We start from the raw sequence: 15,289 nt of genomic DNA, 5'->3' as shown, positions 1-15,289 counted from the left end.
AAAAATTTGGTCACAATAGTGATCTTAAAATCTGCCCAGTATGAACTACTTTATTTAGCATTTTAGCTTTGGGCATCATAGTAACTGATCATGAGCTTGATGAAGTAATGCGTAATCAGATATTTCATTTTGCTTATAATTTTATAGAAGTTACCAAAAGGACTTGACATTTACCTACCTTTTCTTTTACACCGATGTGTTAATTTACTCTGTTTTTTAATTCATAATCACAAACGATATAGGTATATGCACATTGACATATTTGCTCTTTCTAATATGCAATTTAAAAGGCAAGTTGTCAAGTCACTAACTGAAACTGTGTAATCTACGTATTAACAACAATCGTACAGATCTTACATTCATGTCCTACATCTGACACCGAATTTTAATTTCAATCCGCGAACAATGGTGTGGATCATGTTTGTTAAATGTTATTTATTACTTTTACTGTACTAATGTAACATATGATTGTTAATTGTTCCTAAATAATAAATAAATATAATCTGGAAACCTGGCAAGGAGCCTCATTGTTCATTCTTATTGATTATTTTTTTCTAAGCCATAAAAGTAACAGTTAATCGGTTGGCTTAAACTTCCGTTACACTTTAAGCGATTCCGGGGCCTAATCGTTGTATTATCGCTTCCGACACTCAAACGAAAGTGTTCATCCTTATTGTATTTGGGGTTACGTTCGCGTTGGTTACATGTTGGTAAAGTGTGCCAGTTATAAATTAATTAAAATGAGTACGTTAGTAGGTACTGACAAAATAAATAATTCAAAAGTTGATGTATGTGTATAGAACGGCCTTGTTGGTGGACTGGACAGATAATCCAGGGTAGCAGTTGCTTTTTTTATAAAATGAGCCGGTAAACGAGCAGATAGATCACCTGATGGTAAGCAATCGCCGCCGCCCATGGACACTTGAAACACCAGAGGCGTTACAAGTGTACAAATTAGGAATTTAAGGTTTGTTGGGGAATTGGGGTTTGGTAAGACTGGGAAAGTGGTTTATTGGGCCTCCGGTAACCTCACTCACACAACGAAACACAACGCAAGCATTGTTTCACGTTGGTTTTCTGTGAGACCGTGGTATCACTCCGGTCGAGGCGGCCCATTCGTGCCGAAGCATGGCTCTCCCACACTTAAATTAATGAATATGAGTATGTTAGTAGGTACAGACAAAATAAATATTTAATTCAAAAGTTGATGTATGTGTACAGAACGGCCTTGTTGGTGGAGTGGTCAGATAATCAAGGGTAGCTGTTGTGTTTACTTTAAACCAGCACCTAGCTTTGTGAATGTTAATTATTTACGTTACTCTGTTGCGTTGTCTGTAAACTTTTTGGTCCCATTTTGAAACAAACCTAGTTTTTAAACACCAACAACATTTTATTCAAACATTACTTCTAGTAAACTAGTGTACGTACAACTTCTAGTATTTTCCTAATTCATGCAACTCACACATAAAACTCGCGTGCTTAAAAAACATAAACATAAATATAAAAAAAATATAAAAGACTTCGTAATGAGGATGTGCATATAAATCGTATTTAAAATTGACTAAGTATGCACGCTATATGCCTTTGTATGACTGACAAATGAAAGCTATCGGCCGTTCGCAATAAAATACTCTATTTTTTATGTAATACTCAAATGCAAGGGAAAGTTTTGATAATAAAGCCACGTCTAGACATTAGCTCAGCATAATCGATATCAGACGACTAAAAAACGATCAATAAAATCTTTGCATGTCATGGTTTATTTTGATAGTGTTATGTGTTATGATTTGTTATAGATATTGTAAGAGTTACGAAACAAAAACATCATATTTTATTATTCTCGCAAATTGAAGACCAGTTGCCGATTGTTTTACACGGATTAAACCATTAACCATGATTCCAGACATAGTAATATTATGATCTGAAACTGCGGATTACCTAGCGGGTTTACCGGGGGCTCCGGTTCGAAAAGTAAGAGTAGGAACGGGGTGGCTTTTAGTCAGTAAGAATCTAACACTTCCCCCCTTAAAGAACAAAGACAACAATATTATACAAAACTTTTATGTCTCCAAAATGAAGACAATCAATTTTAATTAATTTGATTTGACGACCTGGATGGTCCATTTTATTGCTGAAGGCAAGTTTGTTAAAATGATCTAAAAATAAATAGGTACCGTACCCAAATTGTTTTGACCAGAAAAATGTCTTAGACATTGATTCAATTAATAAAAACTCAATCTACGTTCATTCTCTAGTCTGTTACAATAACATGATAATCACAACAGTTTTTGTGATCAATTGACGTTATTTAATCGGTATTTTTTGTAAGTAATTGACGATTGTACGGCACGACAGACGTTATGCGTCTATTGTGTATAACTAGTTATGCAGTTTTTTATAACGTTTAACGGTTATTCAATGTTTTTAGACAATCGGTGCATCAAGAATGGTGATGTGTCTCAGTATTGTGAGAATTTATTGTGGTTTCGATTTTGTTTCCCATGCTCTTGTACCTTCAGTTATTATGTAGATAGGTATTGTGTCACGGGGGAATTTACAATAGCTCATGTAGGTTTCTTACGACTAGATTTGTCTGTGACTTTGTCTGCTTTCAATTGTGCAAGATAGTTTAATCATAATTAGCCGGCGTTTAACGCATTACCCAGGCAGGGTATGTCATGATAATTATGGTAATTATGATACAAATCCAACGAGCGGTTTATGTTTATAAGTGAATTTTTAAGGGGAAAAATCATGATGAAAACCCTTCAAAAAATCACTTCCAGTGACTTCTTACGCCTAGGGTGATGCGAGGGGAGTGTCAGTCTCTTTCTGACTAAAAACCACCCTGTTCCTACTCCTGATATCCGAGCCAGAGCATCGGTAACCCGCTAGGTACTAGGTTCGCATCATCAAACAGACTGACGCACATTTCATGATACATATTATTATTGCCTATTATGAATGGTGACAGTAGTTTCAGATTCCCATAGTATACTTAAAATACACAATAGTACCCGATTACTATCATTTGTTTAGTTGACCCGTGTGCGGTATGAGGACTATGAGGTGGAATGAAAGTTTTTGGTACAACTAGTCTAAATATAGATACCTCAGATAGGCTGAACCAGTAATTGAATTAAATACCTCGGCTCAGAAGGGCAGGAAGAATGGCTACAGAAGAGATGGGATTCGTTTTGTGTGAAAAACTTATGAAAGAATAAAACTTAAAAAGGGAAATGACTTCAAATGTCTTTTATTTACCGCCCCCTTTTTTTAAAGTCGATTAATATTCCTAGAACTATTTCTGAAGTCTGAAAAATATTATTCTGAAAACCGCGTCAAATTCGTGAGGTTTTCAGTTTGAGAACTGAGAACCTCCTTTTGTTAAGTCGGTTAGTTGCCAATTAAATAACTCAGGAGTTGCGTAGATACCTATTAAAGTAACGATATAATATACACTTTTATTATATTTCTATATTTTCATTAAGTTTTTATTTAAATGAGATAATTATTTACCATGACCTGAATCTAAATTAATGTAGGTAAACAAAATACACATTTTAGCATAATTCTAACAATAAGATTCACTAGAGCGACAAACAACTTGAATGCTTTATTTACAACTAAAAGACCACCGACGAACTCCGAGACAGGAATACATTAACCAAAACGCCGTACGAATAACAAATTAAAAAACAATGATTTGTTTGAACAAGCAGTGAGATGCGTGTGAAAGCACTAATTTTAATTCAAAAATCTAGGTGATTCGAGTTTCGATTTTTTCGGTATTCGATGGTGACAGGAAGTGGCCTATATTGTCAAACATAGTGTGTGATTAGCATACGGTCACGGACGCGGCCGAGCGACTGCGCCGGCGCATTGTCGCGCGCCACCGCCCCACGATCGAGTTTCTCTACACGGCACGTGACAAAATTCCTGATTAATATCCACTAATTATTCCTCAAACACGCAAATCATTATTTCATTAATCACTTTTACATGACTCGCAATTAAATGAAAGCAAGACTTACAGGACGCCATATAATACCTACTTTATGACACATTTTCTTTCCTACCTGTCTGGCTACTGCAAATAGATTGATGTTCATGATAACTTTAATTTATGTTTATAATCTGTTTTAATTAATCTTGATTAACAAAAACGATATTTTAATATCCATGCATAAAACAATAAAATACATGCCAATAAAAAACATTAAAATTACTACGGTTACCACAGGCAAATTCAGAACAGCGCTACGTGCACCTGAAATAGAAATCCTATACAAACAGATGAGAAGGAAGTCCACATCACTTTCACCTTTCATTTGCTGTGATAACGATCGCAACAATGTCCAACGGGAGCATACACACCGTTAATGAATTAACATTAGTCCTTAAGCGGCGCAGGCGTCGATATCGGGGGCGACATTTCTACCGTGCAGTCACGTTGTCCTGCGCTTTCTTTTGTCGTGATTCTTTGGTCTCGCCGGCCATTGTCTTCCATAGGACACTTTATATCCTGGGCAACAAACGCCAGTCAATCAGTCATACTCCAGCAGGCGTCTGGAGATCACCAGCTAATTGTAATTGCTTCGCTGAAATTAAAATTAAAAAAGTGCCAGTCAAAATGTGCAACAAACTCACCCTTTTGTCTTTGACGTACGTCATCGTTTTCGTCTCGGTAGTGCAGTGTGATAGCACGGAGAGCAAGGATTTCTTTAGTCAAGGTAATTATGGCTTTTAACATAGTCATAGTCAGTCATAGAAAAACTGTAGGAGGCAATCTCAACGCTAACATTGATCATCGATGACCAACACGGTGATTAACGTGTAAATTGATGAGATTAGTTACTTAAAGTTCCTTACCGCCGCACTCAGTCATTTAATGATTACTTAATCCAGTCCTTAGCAATTGTTTTCAGAACAAAATCGTTACAGAGGAATAGTTTAAGTAATCATTAAATCTCTCTGAGTGCGGCAGTAAGTCTCGTATACATTAAAGTTATCTAATTTTGATATTGTGTATTGCGAAGTCCCTTAACATTAATTATTATTATTATTTAAGATTAAACCTTATCTAGTAAACAATAATCTACTACGCAAAATTAAGACAGAGTACATCTTAGAAGATAATTGAGCATTATCTATAGAATGGAAATTACATTTATATTAGATAGCTATCATGTTGCTCCTAAGGACACAAAAGAAACATGAAATATTACAAAATACAATCAAATTGTTAAACTAAGGTATAATTGGTTACTAGGCCAACATTTCTACACGAAAATTGTAAGACTTAAAATAGATTTCAGGAATGGTGTCAAGTTTTATTAAACAAAAGCTTTTCTCCGACATTTTCCACCCGATCTCTGTTCCTAAGTGCCAAAGTACTCAAGTTAATGGATTATCATCTTTCTCTTGAATAGAGAACAGATCTGAAAAACGATTCTGGTACAATTTCTTAGTTCCAGTTATAACCGGGTTCAACTCTAAAACGTGTTTCATCACATATATCTTCATAACTTTAAAGAGATTTTTAACGAAATTATTGGTTCCTAATACCAATTTTAGTCCAATCTCCACTATCAGAAGGAATCATTTTCATTAAAAAATTACTCCATATTTTATGTCTTTTATCTAATTCATTTAAGTCTATAGAATAGAATCAGGCGTTACTTTGCGGAAATCCATGCTACACTAACAAACGATAGATTTTTAGTTTTTTATTCCACTTATAGATGTATTTTTAGCAAGCGGTGTGAAATTTTTGCTGCATGAACATTTGATTGCGGGGAGGAGGGCGGTGCTTCACACCACATCCTAAAAATATATCTTTAAGCGGAATAAGAACTAAAAATCTATCGTATTGTTAGTCAGTTTAAGTCACCATTTAAATACCAAATATCAGTACCAATAAGTTGGGTACTTAGCAACAACATTGGACCCACAACATAGGTACCAAGCGTCCTTGTGGTTCAGACTCTAAGATATTTCAACAATTTCAAAGATTACCCTAGAATATGTGTACCATATTTCATCTTGATTATCACAAACCTAAATGGGATTTTAAACCCTATATCATTATATGAAATAGGCTAAGACGGATTAAAGGCCACTAGTCGTGAAGCTAATTGCTCTGTGTTTAGTTATCTTAGAAATTAAACGCTCATTATACTTTAGTCTTAAGTATTATTAAATGGCGACACGTGTAAACAGCCCACGTTATAGGAAAAACATCCTTATTGATTTTTATACGAGTAGCAAATTGCCTCCTAAATCTTTTAATATTCTATTTTTGTACATAAGACCTAAAATAAAATAAATTCCCTGAGATATATAAGGCAGAGTAACTGTCAAAACCTTTTGGGATTTGATGTATCTATCTGTCTTACGTATATAAGGTGTTCTAAAAATATCTGCAATGGCTTTAATAGGGGGTAGTGTTGTGTTTGAAGATTACAATAGTAAAAATAAATGATTGATTATTCACGTTAATTTTTTTAGACAAATATCTCCGTATCCGTTTGTTATGAAATACCTATCTCTTTGACTGTCTCTAACGTTTCGTCGATAAAATTTGGGTACCACACTATCTACCATTAAAACCGTGACAGATACCTTTATAACACCTTATACATAGACGAAGTGCAAAGTCTAACAGTGAACAGTTCATATAAACTTTTGAAGTGATGATTGATTTTTCAAAACATTTATTTTACAGACTTAAGCGTCGGCCGTACGTTTGGTCACAATGCCCTCAAACGACTTTCCTTCATCTTCCTACCTGTCATGTTCACCCTGGGTGTGATCTCCACTCTCCTGATGGCTCTAGCTGTCATCTCAGTGAAGAACTTAGCCATCGGCGTCATGTTACTCATTGTGGCTGTCAGTCAGGTAAGGAAATCAATTAATTAAAAATATTAGTGTGGGAGAGCCATGCTTCGGCTCGAATGGGCCGGCTAGACCGGAGTGATACCACGGCCTCACCGAAAACCGACGTGAAACAACGATTGCGTTGTTAGAGTGAGGTTACCGGAGGCCCAATTCCCCCCTTCCCAATCCCCGATTCCTGTACAACCCCTAAATTCCAAACCCCTAAAAGGCCGGCAACGCACTTGTAACGTCATTGGTGTTTCAAGTGTCCATGGGCGGCGGCGAATGCTTACCATCAGGTGATAGGTCTGCTTGTTCAGCGTGTTCTATAATAAAAAATAAAACTAATTTTAACTGTGATCGATATCCACGAAGTGACTGATTATTATCTGAGCTCGACATCAAAACTAAAGACGTTGAAATCTATTCCATTATTGGTTACTTTAACTTACTTTCGACTTTAAGTAATTCTTTACTTTTACGTTAAGCCTTTTGTTTTCTCAAAGGAAAGAGTAAAATAAATTGCTTTATTTTTTTCTCGTTACAATTAAGTGAAGCTTTTGAAAATCCCTCATTGTTTTTAAACACTGATAATCTCCTTGTCAATCAACGTAAAAAAAATAACGTATTCTATTTTCGTTAGCTAATTGTTTATAATCTGTATCGACGAAAATCTACGAGTAATGAAATGAACGCAAATAAGGATGAAAATTATTTAGTAATGATAACTTTCAGACATTTTTTTCTTTACATACAACATTAATTATTTCTCCGTTTTCCAGGCTGTATCCAGATTGTTCCTAACAGCCGCGTCACCATCACCTCTGGTGCACTTACACCCTCGAGCTGAACTCCTGCCAGCTCCAGCTGTCCCCGCTCCCTGGGCTGCACCTGGCCCCCTACTCTCACCGTGGGCGAGATCCGACAACGACGCACCCATATCTGACTAAAAAGCATTTTAAGTATCTGTACGAAATGTCACAACAAACCGTGCAATAAAAAGGATGGAGGCTGCAGTTAAGATTAAAATAAAGGTCGCGATTTTGTTAATAAGCGGTATGCGAGAATTCACACAAAGGCCATAGTTGAATAACCCGACTCAAGGGTCATGTAGTGCCCTATCCCTCCATTTCTTCTTATTCCATGGAAAATATACGATAAGTAGGCATACATTTTGGTGACTCACGTTCGAAACCCACCAATCGAGTATACGCTACGGCTACCTCAACGACTGAGCATTCAGTTCAACTAACATGCATTTATTTATTCGCTAAGTAATTTATTTTATAGGAATCGTAATTACTTTTCATCTCACAAAAGTAATTTTATCGAAATATTACGCAATATCGTCTGGCTCTCGCGAAAACTGTGAGATTTTGTGAAAGTTAGACGATTGATGTTAATTTTTAAGTATTTATTGTTCAATTAATAAATGAATCAGACAATAACTAGCTCTTTCATTCTGCAACTTTATAGTTTCATGCGTGAATTGAAATTAAAATGGCTGCGCGTTCGTAGTATGCATAATATAATGACTACGATAGTGTTTACTTTCTCATTTGGAATTCAGAACAATCACTACTTTTTTGGTTCGTTTTTGCAAGTAGAATAGTCTACGCATTACCTATTCGTGAAGCGAACATACTTCACATAAACAGTACTTCAAATAATAGTTTAGCGTAATTAAAACGCCATAAAGAACCGTCAGACCACCACAGAAGCCCACTGGGGCCCAGTAGGGCTGATGCCTGATTCGAAGCTGCGGACTACCTAGCGGGTTTACCGGGGATCCGGCCCGAAGGGCAGAAGTAGGAACGGGGTGGTTTTTAGTCAGTAACCATTTCCTCTCGCCTCACTCAAGGTTCCCACCTTGAAGTCATTTGGATGATTTTCCCCTTAAAAAAAGAGTAATTAAAAGGTAAAATCAAAACACGGTCACACAATCAGTTTAATTGCAGCCATATATCTTTGTATGACAATCCGAGTTCGCGTGCTCTTCGAAGCATAGAAGTGTTATATCGCCAACTTCCAGATTCCGGCTATATAGTTAGGAACCGTTTCTTCGTAGTAAAACCTAAAAAAAAAGTTTCCCTGATTTATATCATTACAAGTTCCTGAAGTATTTTTTTCTAACACGCACTTTTCCACTAAAAAGTGTAAAATTACACCTACTTGTGCGAATTTTAGGTGCATGAAGCATTCTTCTTCGTGTACATAACAATAAAAATAATTTCCTTTAAAGGTAGATCTATAACTTAGTTACTTAGAAGCCGAGATTTCCCCCTTGATCTTTAATCCCTAATCTTCACAACTCTAACCCCGAAAAGACCGTCAAAGCAATTATAACTTGTAATTCTTCTGGTATTGCTTACGATCAAGTGAAGAATTTGAAGCCCTATTCAATAGAATTCTGTAGACATGGGTTCACAGAACGGTTGGCTTCCTTGTATCAGTCATTAGATGTGCAAGCTACCTGTGCTACCGTAACTGTGGTATTGTGGCTTTTGTGGTTATTTTTACTTACACTACGTTACGGGGTTTTTTGCACTCGAATTTACCGTTACAAATTTGAACTACCTACTAGTAAGACATCAATAATTCTAATAATTTTCGATTTCTCTCAGAAATACTTCTGTTGAAAGGCCAGTCGCCCAACTTTGTAATATTAAATTAAGACTTATATAAGAAAAAAAGGTTATGTTTTTCAATCTTAATCCCTACAAGTTTTGATAAACGACTTGTCTATATAACCCATTTATGTAGGTATCAGTTTTGACTCCTCGAGATAAAGTTTTACAATTTACATGGAGCTTAATTACGTCAAAACCCTATCTTTAGTAGCCAAATCTATCATCAAATGGGTATTTGAGACTGGCTATTAACCGCAAGAGCAATATGAATGATATGAATTAATTTACGAAGCCTTAAAATGCAAATAACAGACATATCACGTTAGCAATTAAACAATAAATTCATTATGACACATTTTTCTTTTTAGACACATATTTCTTCGTCAAGCATGATAGCTGAAATGCTTTGATTTACTGCTGCAATTAGATCGTAATTAAAAAACTACTTAATCTATCAAATTTCAACGTTTATTTCATTTTTGTAAGCATGATACTTTTTGCCACATTGAATTTAATTTCCGTTTTCCTGAATGCCTTCTTAATTAGTAGTTCAAAGCAGTGTACACGAGCATGCTTCGATTGCTAGAGACGCCTAAATAATAATACTATATAGATACGGTACTATTAATATATTCACCATTTTAGATAACTCAATAACAATAGAACGACTGCTTTGGATGTTCATTAACAGAGGTAGATTATATCTTTTCTTGGGAGGGAGGAAAGTCACACAAGGCCTTCCCCGGCCTGGGTGACACTCCCTCTAAGAGCCAGACTCTTACTTACCTAAAACCACCCCTTTCCTACATATGCTTTGAGTCGAGTGGAGTCGCGGTAAACCTCAACGTCGTTCGCAACCTCTGAGGTAGATTATATAATCTAGAATACCTATCTAATCCTGTTAATGTATATAAGAGGCTCACACTTTAGCAGTGGCCTGTCGCAACCTGTCTATGTTGATATTGTTACTAATAAATGCTGCGGTCGTGGCCTGTGATTTATTAATTAGTCTCTGCCATTAATTAACATGAATCTGTGAATAGATTCAATCTCGAATTACGTTGTTTAATATATTATAATAACTGGGTATTTTCATAATTATGAATCGGATTTAAATGCATATTTGATTATAATATCAATTAATGTTTCAGCTTATGTTAAGCTAAGCTACAATTTTAATGAGACAAATCCATTAACAATTAATTTTATTGAATTTTATTTCAGATTTTGTGCTGAACAGTTATTGTAATTTTACGCTTGTTAGGATGCTTTTCCATTAGAGTTTTGCTATGCTACGTTGAACGAATTTCAGACAGTAAAACTTTGTAGTTCTAAATCAGTACATGAAGAGCTTATTTGCATGCTTAATTTAATTAGTCGATCAACAAGAAAAGGCAGTGAAAACTAGAAATAATCTTCCATGTTAACACTGGTAAACAAAGTTAGGTAGTTAAACAGGTATTCTACCAATCTGCTGAATCTAGTTTCTCCGGGAAGCCATAGCTATAGGCATCCAATACAGGACCTAAGTGTGTCTTAATCGAAAGTTAAACTTCTCTTTGAGTTTCAGTAGTTTGTGGAATTTGTTGAATTTAGTAGCTGTTGATCGAGTAGTTTAGAGTTTAACTTTAAGTTTAGTACGGTCATCGACAGTGAGTTTCGATTCACGATTCGGTTATTTTCATCTGCTTAATCAGGTACCCTATTGCCATACCTAACCGGCTTCAATTCTAAACTCACTAGTAGTCGAAGCTTTGACAACTTAACTAATGGGACAGCCAAATATTTTATTTAATAAAAAAAGACGATAATCAATAACTTGCTTGCTGTCTCTCTGAGAGTAGATATGTAATTCTATTTCAGTTATACTTTGTTGTAGTTATACAATGTGATAGGGTTGAGACTTCTAACCCGTTAAGGCTGAGTACTACATCTAATTTTATCGACAAAAAAAATAATATGGGGTGTTGAACCCCTAATTGAAAATATTGAAAAATAGTGATTTTTTCGGTAAAAATATTTCACAAATGATTTTTTTTCTCACCAAAACATTATCAAACATATGAAAAAAGTTATGAATTAGTTAGCCAAGGTTATTAGCTACCGTTTGACGTTTTTTTTTGTTTCTACGACGCATACAACCTTTGATATCAAGAAAAGTAAAAAAAATATTAAAATAGCCATAACTTTTAGGGGGAGGGGATTCGACCCCTTCGACCCCCGACTTTTGTCGATAAAATTAGATGTAGTACTCAGCCTTAACGGGTTAGAAGTCTCACCCCTATCACATTGTATATTGTTGGTCAGTAAATGACTCTTCATTTAATGGTTACTTAACCCAGTTCTTAGCAGTTGTTTTCGGAACTAATATAATGGCACTAATATTGAAGCTGAAGGTTATCTTCTAATACTACTAAGGAATAGTTTAAGTAGAAATGACAGAGTACGACAGTAAGTCCTAAAAATTACCAGAAACTGTTTTTTTTTATTATCAGACGCACAATTTAGAAAACTTTTTTAGTGGAGAATATTGTGTAACGTAAACATGTCCTGACCTCAATTAAACCTCGATCACAGTTTAATCAACTACAAACAGGGCTTAGATAATAGTCACCTGTTAATACCTCTATAGTACAATATAAACTATCTGTATCTAGACTATTATCTAGCTTAGACTATACGGCAGCTATCCCAGAGTTTCTAACCAGTTTTATACAGGTCCACTGACTGAATTAATGGGCATTCTCTCGCTGCATTACGTTGGGTACTATTCTAGGGATGTTGCGTGGAAAAACTGGTAGTATAAAACCTATAATATATTAACTACAAATGCTAAATGTGTTTGTTTGGTTGACATAGCGACGTGCATTCGATGGTGTCATTTTACCAGCAGCTATATGTCCCATGCATAGATATAATTGTTTTTAATGGTTCCATGTAATAAATCGTAAGCCTAAAAAAGTAAATAACTCATAGGGAATTATATTCATTACTATTACAAAGTATTTTTTCTTTTTTAAAACCGAAACCAGAGTAGTTCGTCGTCAGATCATCTTCAGCAGACTGGCTTGCGACTACTTAGCCAACGAGGTAGTCAGAAAAGTTCTATTTATTTGACAATAGGTACATAATATAGTCGATCTTCTCCATTGACCGCAAGCATGCCTTCCAAAGACGAGTTCTAGAGTTCCCATGCCCATGTTTAACCGACTTATTTAAATGAAGCATTTAAGTAAGATGAGTTTGGAAATAGATCGTGTTTATTACTACTTAGTATTATTTATAATGAATTCAAAGGGAAAGAGACCTCTTTTCCTTTTAGTTTGAAATTATTTTAATTTGGTACATACATATTTATTTATTACTTATTATTTAAGTTCTTATTTTATGTAAGTTTAATTAAAGCGTGACTCCTCTGGTGTTGCGGGTTCCCATGGGCGGCGCTGATCGCTTACCATCAGGTGACTTGTCTGCTCGTTTGCCACCCATTCCATAAAAAAGTCATCATCTGTCGAATAAAAACACTTACATTGATTATAAATTAATACAACTTTCTAACCACCTTAATTGACATTTAAATTATAACTATTGATTCAATTACAACTTGATTTCATAGATATATCTCTATTAGATTTGATTACTATTCACAAATGATTATACTAAAATTTGCTTACTTTTTCAGGAAATATAATAAGATTTTTCATGAAATACCTACATATAACGAATCAAAAGTAATATAGTTTATCCAAACATTGGATCCCAACATAGCTATACAAATTATGTCTCGAAGTAACCGAATACGGGTTCTTGTCAATTGATCGCACAAAAGCAATAATAGAATTCATTTGGTAAACATTCCAACGTCTTCGCATGGAAATTCTCATATTATTTATTTGAACATTACCATTTTGCGACAACAGTTCGGTCGTATCCAACCTTTATTTCGTTTCATTTTCATTATAGACAACCCTCTTATGTAGAGGAAACTTGTAGTTCAGTAGTAGACTGTTACGGGCTGATGGTGATGAATCCCATTAATGACTCGGCAGCTTTTTTACAACAGGGTGCTTTTCCACCAATAACGTACTATGCTACGTTAGTGTGGATGCGCTTGGCTTTCAACCATCATATTCATTATTACGCAAATCATAGCGCTGGTGGAAACGGACTCAGCTAAGAAGTGTTTTTAAGATGAAAAGATGTGTGTTATGGATGTGTGCTATGGATGACTTCCCTTCCATCGTATACCTGAGCTGCGTATCAGTGAAAACCGTTCACATAGTTTCACAGATACGATCATAACATACGCCTCTAAACCTTAAAAGGTTTGGGGGTTTTTGAATTGCCACAACACACAACGCAATCATTGTTTCATACCCGTTTTCTGTGAGAGCGTTATCACTCCGATCGAGCCAGCCCATTCGTGCCGAAGTATGGCTCTTCCATCAGTGACAACTGCAGACAATTCAGATATAAGCAGTACTTAATATGGCGTCTTCATGTGAAGCAGTAGCTTTAATAACAATCTTTATGCACCGTTGCTCTTATTTATCATACACAACGATCTGAATAATAGCGGCTGGTTTTACCTCAGAGTAGATGTTGTCTCTTTATGTTTGTGCGTGAACAATGTCAACATAATACCTACTGTAACACATGATATAACAAACACTTTCTTTCCTAACTTCAATTCTTATGTCAATATGCTGAATTGTCTTATGTTTTATTACTGTGACAACACAAAGTAGTACGCCTATTACATAAGACAGTTTCTAAGAACAGTAAGTATGTTAATCTAGTCTAGAGACTTTAAGGTCTGCTGCTAAGGCTGTTAGTTCGAAATCTTAAATTAAATCTAAGTCAAAATTTCGACCGAAAACCACTGCCTACTTTACCAAGAATACAATATTAAGTTATTGTATTCATTGCTTATAATCAATTTACAAGGTCTCTCCTATTTTACTAATACTTACTCAATATTAGTACTTTGTCCTTCACCTCTGAAGACTTACCGTATATTTAAAAATCAGAATCAGAAATCATTTGCTTTGAATGTAAGTACATACAAAAGGTTTTACCAAAATATTTCGTTCCTGGTAAATTCTACCATCTGGCATGCAAACATTTTTATACTTAAAAAAATAGTTAAATCAATAATTGCAATAATCTTAAATCTATATTTGTAACTGATCTATGAAACTATTATAAATCTTAAAGGGAATTATACAAATTATAAATCTTTATAAGTACATATAAAATAGTCAACAAAACTTACAGCTAACATGCAGCAAATCAGTCTAAGTATATTTATCTAATAAGAAATCTAATATAGAATAATAACACTTTTGTACTAACAAAGAAAAAAGTTGTTTTTTAACTCTCAATTGTAGAGCATTGGAATTTTCTATTTATAGTCTTTACTAACCAAACTTTCTTTGTCAGCATATAAATAAGGCGTATTTAAATAGAATAACACTTAAGTAAGACAGGAAGCAAATTAAATCATTACATACAATTTAACTGTCTTGTACATCTATCGCTTGATACTTCTAATCACCTACTTAACTTTTTAAACTGACATGGTCACTAACACTAGTATTAGACGGCTGAAATGATTATTAATTCATCCGTGATCATGGCGCTTGCAACAGTGCCGAAATATCAGAAACTCATAGAAATAGATAAACATGGTAAATATCCCGTTTCAAGTTCTAATCACCTACTTAACTGTACGTACCTTCATTTTCTACGAAATCTTTCGATCTCTCTCTATCTCTATA

The 15,289-nt window shown here is 35.0% G+C and overlaps 1 protein-coding gene and 1 long non-coding RNA gene across 2 annotated transcripts in view; one reads left to right on the top strand and one right to left on the bottom strand.

Moving 5' to 3' along the window:
* Positions 1-15,289, bottom strand: part of LOC126912697 (uncharacterized) — a 59,682-nt gene that overhangs the window by 27,953 nt on the left and 16,440 nt on the right. The window lies entirely within an intron of this gene.
* On the top strand, positions 4,532-8,327 carry LOC118264936 (protein apnoia). The gene is made up of 3 exons (XM_035577607.2): positions 4,532-4,733; positions 6,728-6,900; positions 7,662-8,327. The coding sequence occupies exons 1-3, from the start codon at positions 4,634-4,636 to the stop codon at positions 7,827-7,829; spliced, it is 441 nt and encodes a 146-aa protein (XP_035433500.1). The 5' UTR covers positions 4,532-4,633; the 3' UTR covers positions 7,830-8,327.

The sequence above is a fragment of the Spodoptera frugiperda genome, chromosome 28 (assembly GCF_023101765.2).
Source record: "Spodoptera frugiperda isolate SF20-4 chromosome 28, AGI-APGP_CSIRO_Sfru_2.0, whole genome shotgun sequence".
Taxonomy (NCBI): Eukaryota; Metazoa; Arthropoda; class Insecta; order Lepidoptera; family Noctuidae; genus Spodoptera; species Spodoptera frugiperda.
This window is presented reverse-complemented; position numbering and strand designations above follow the sequence as displayed.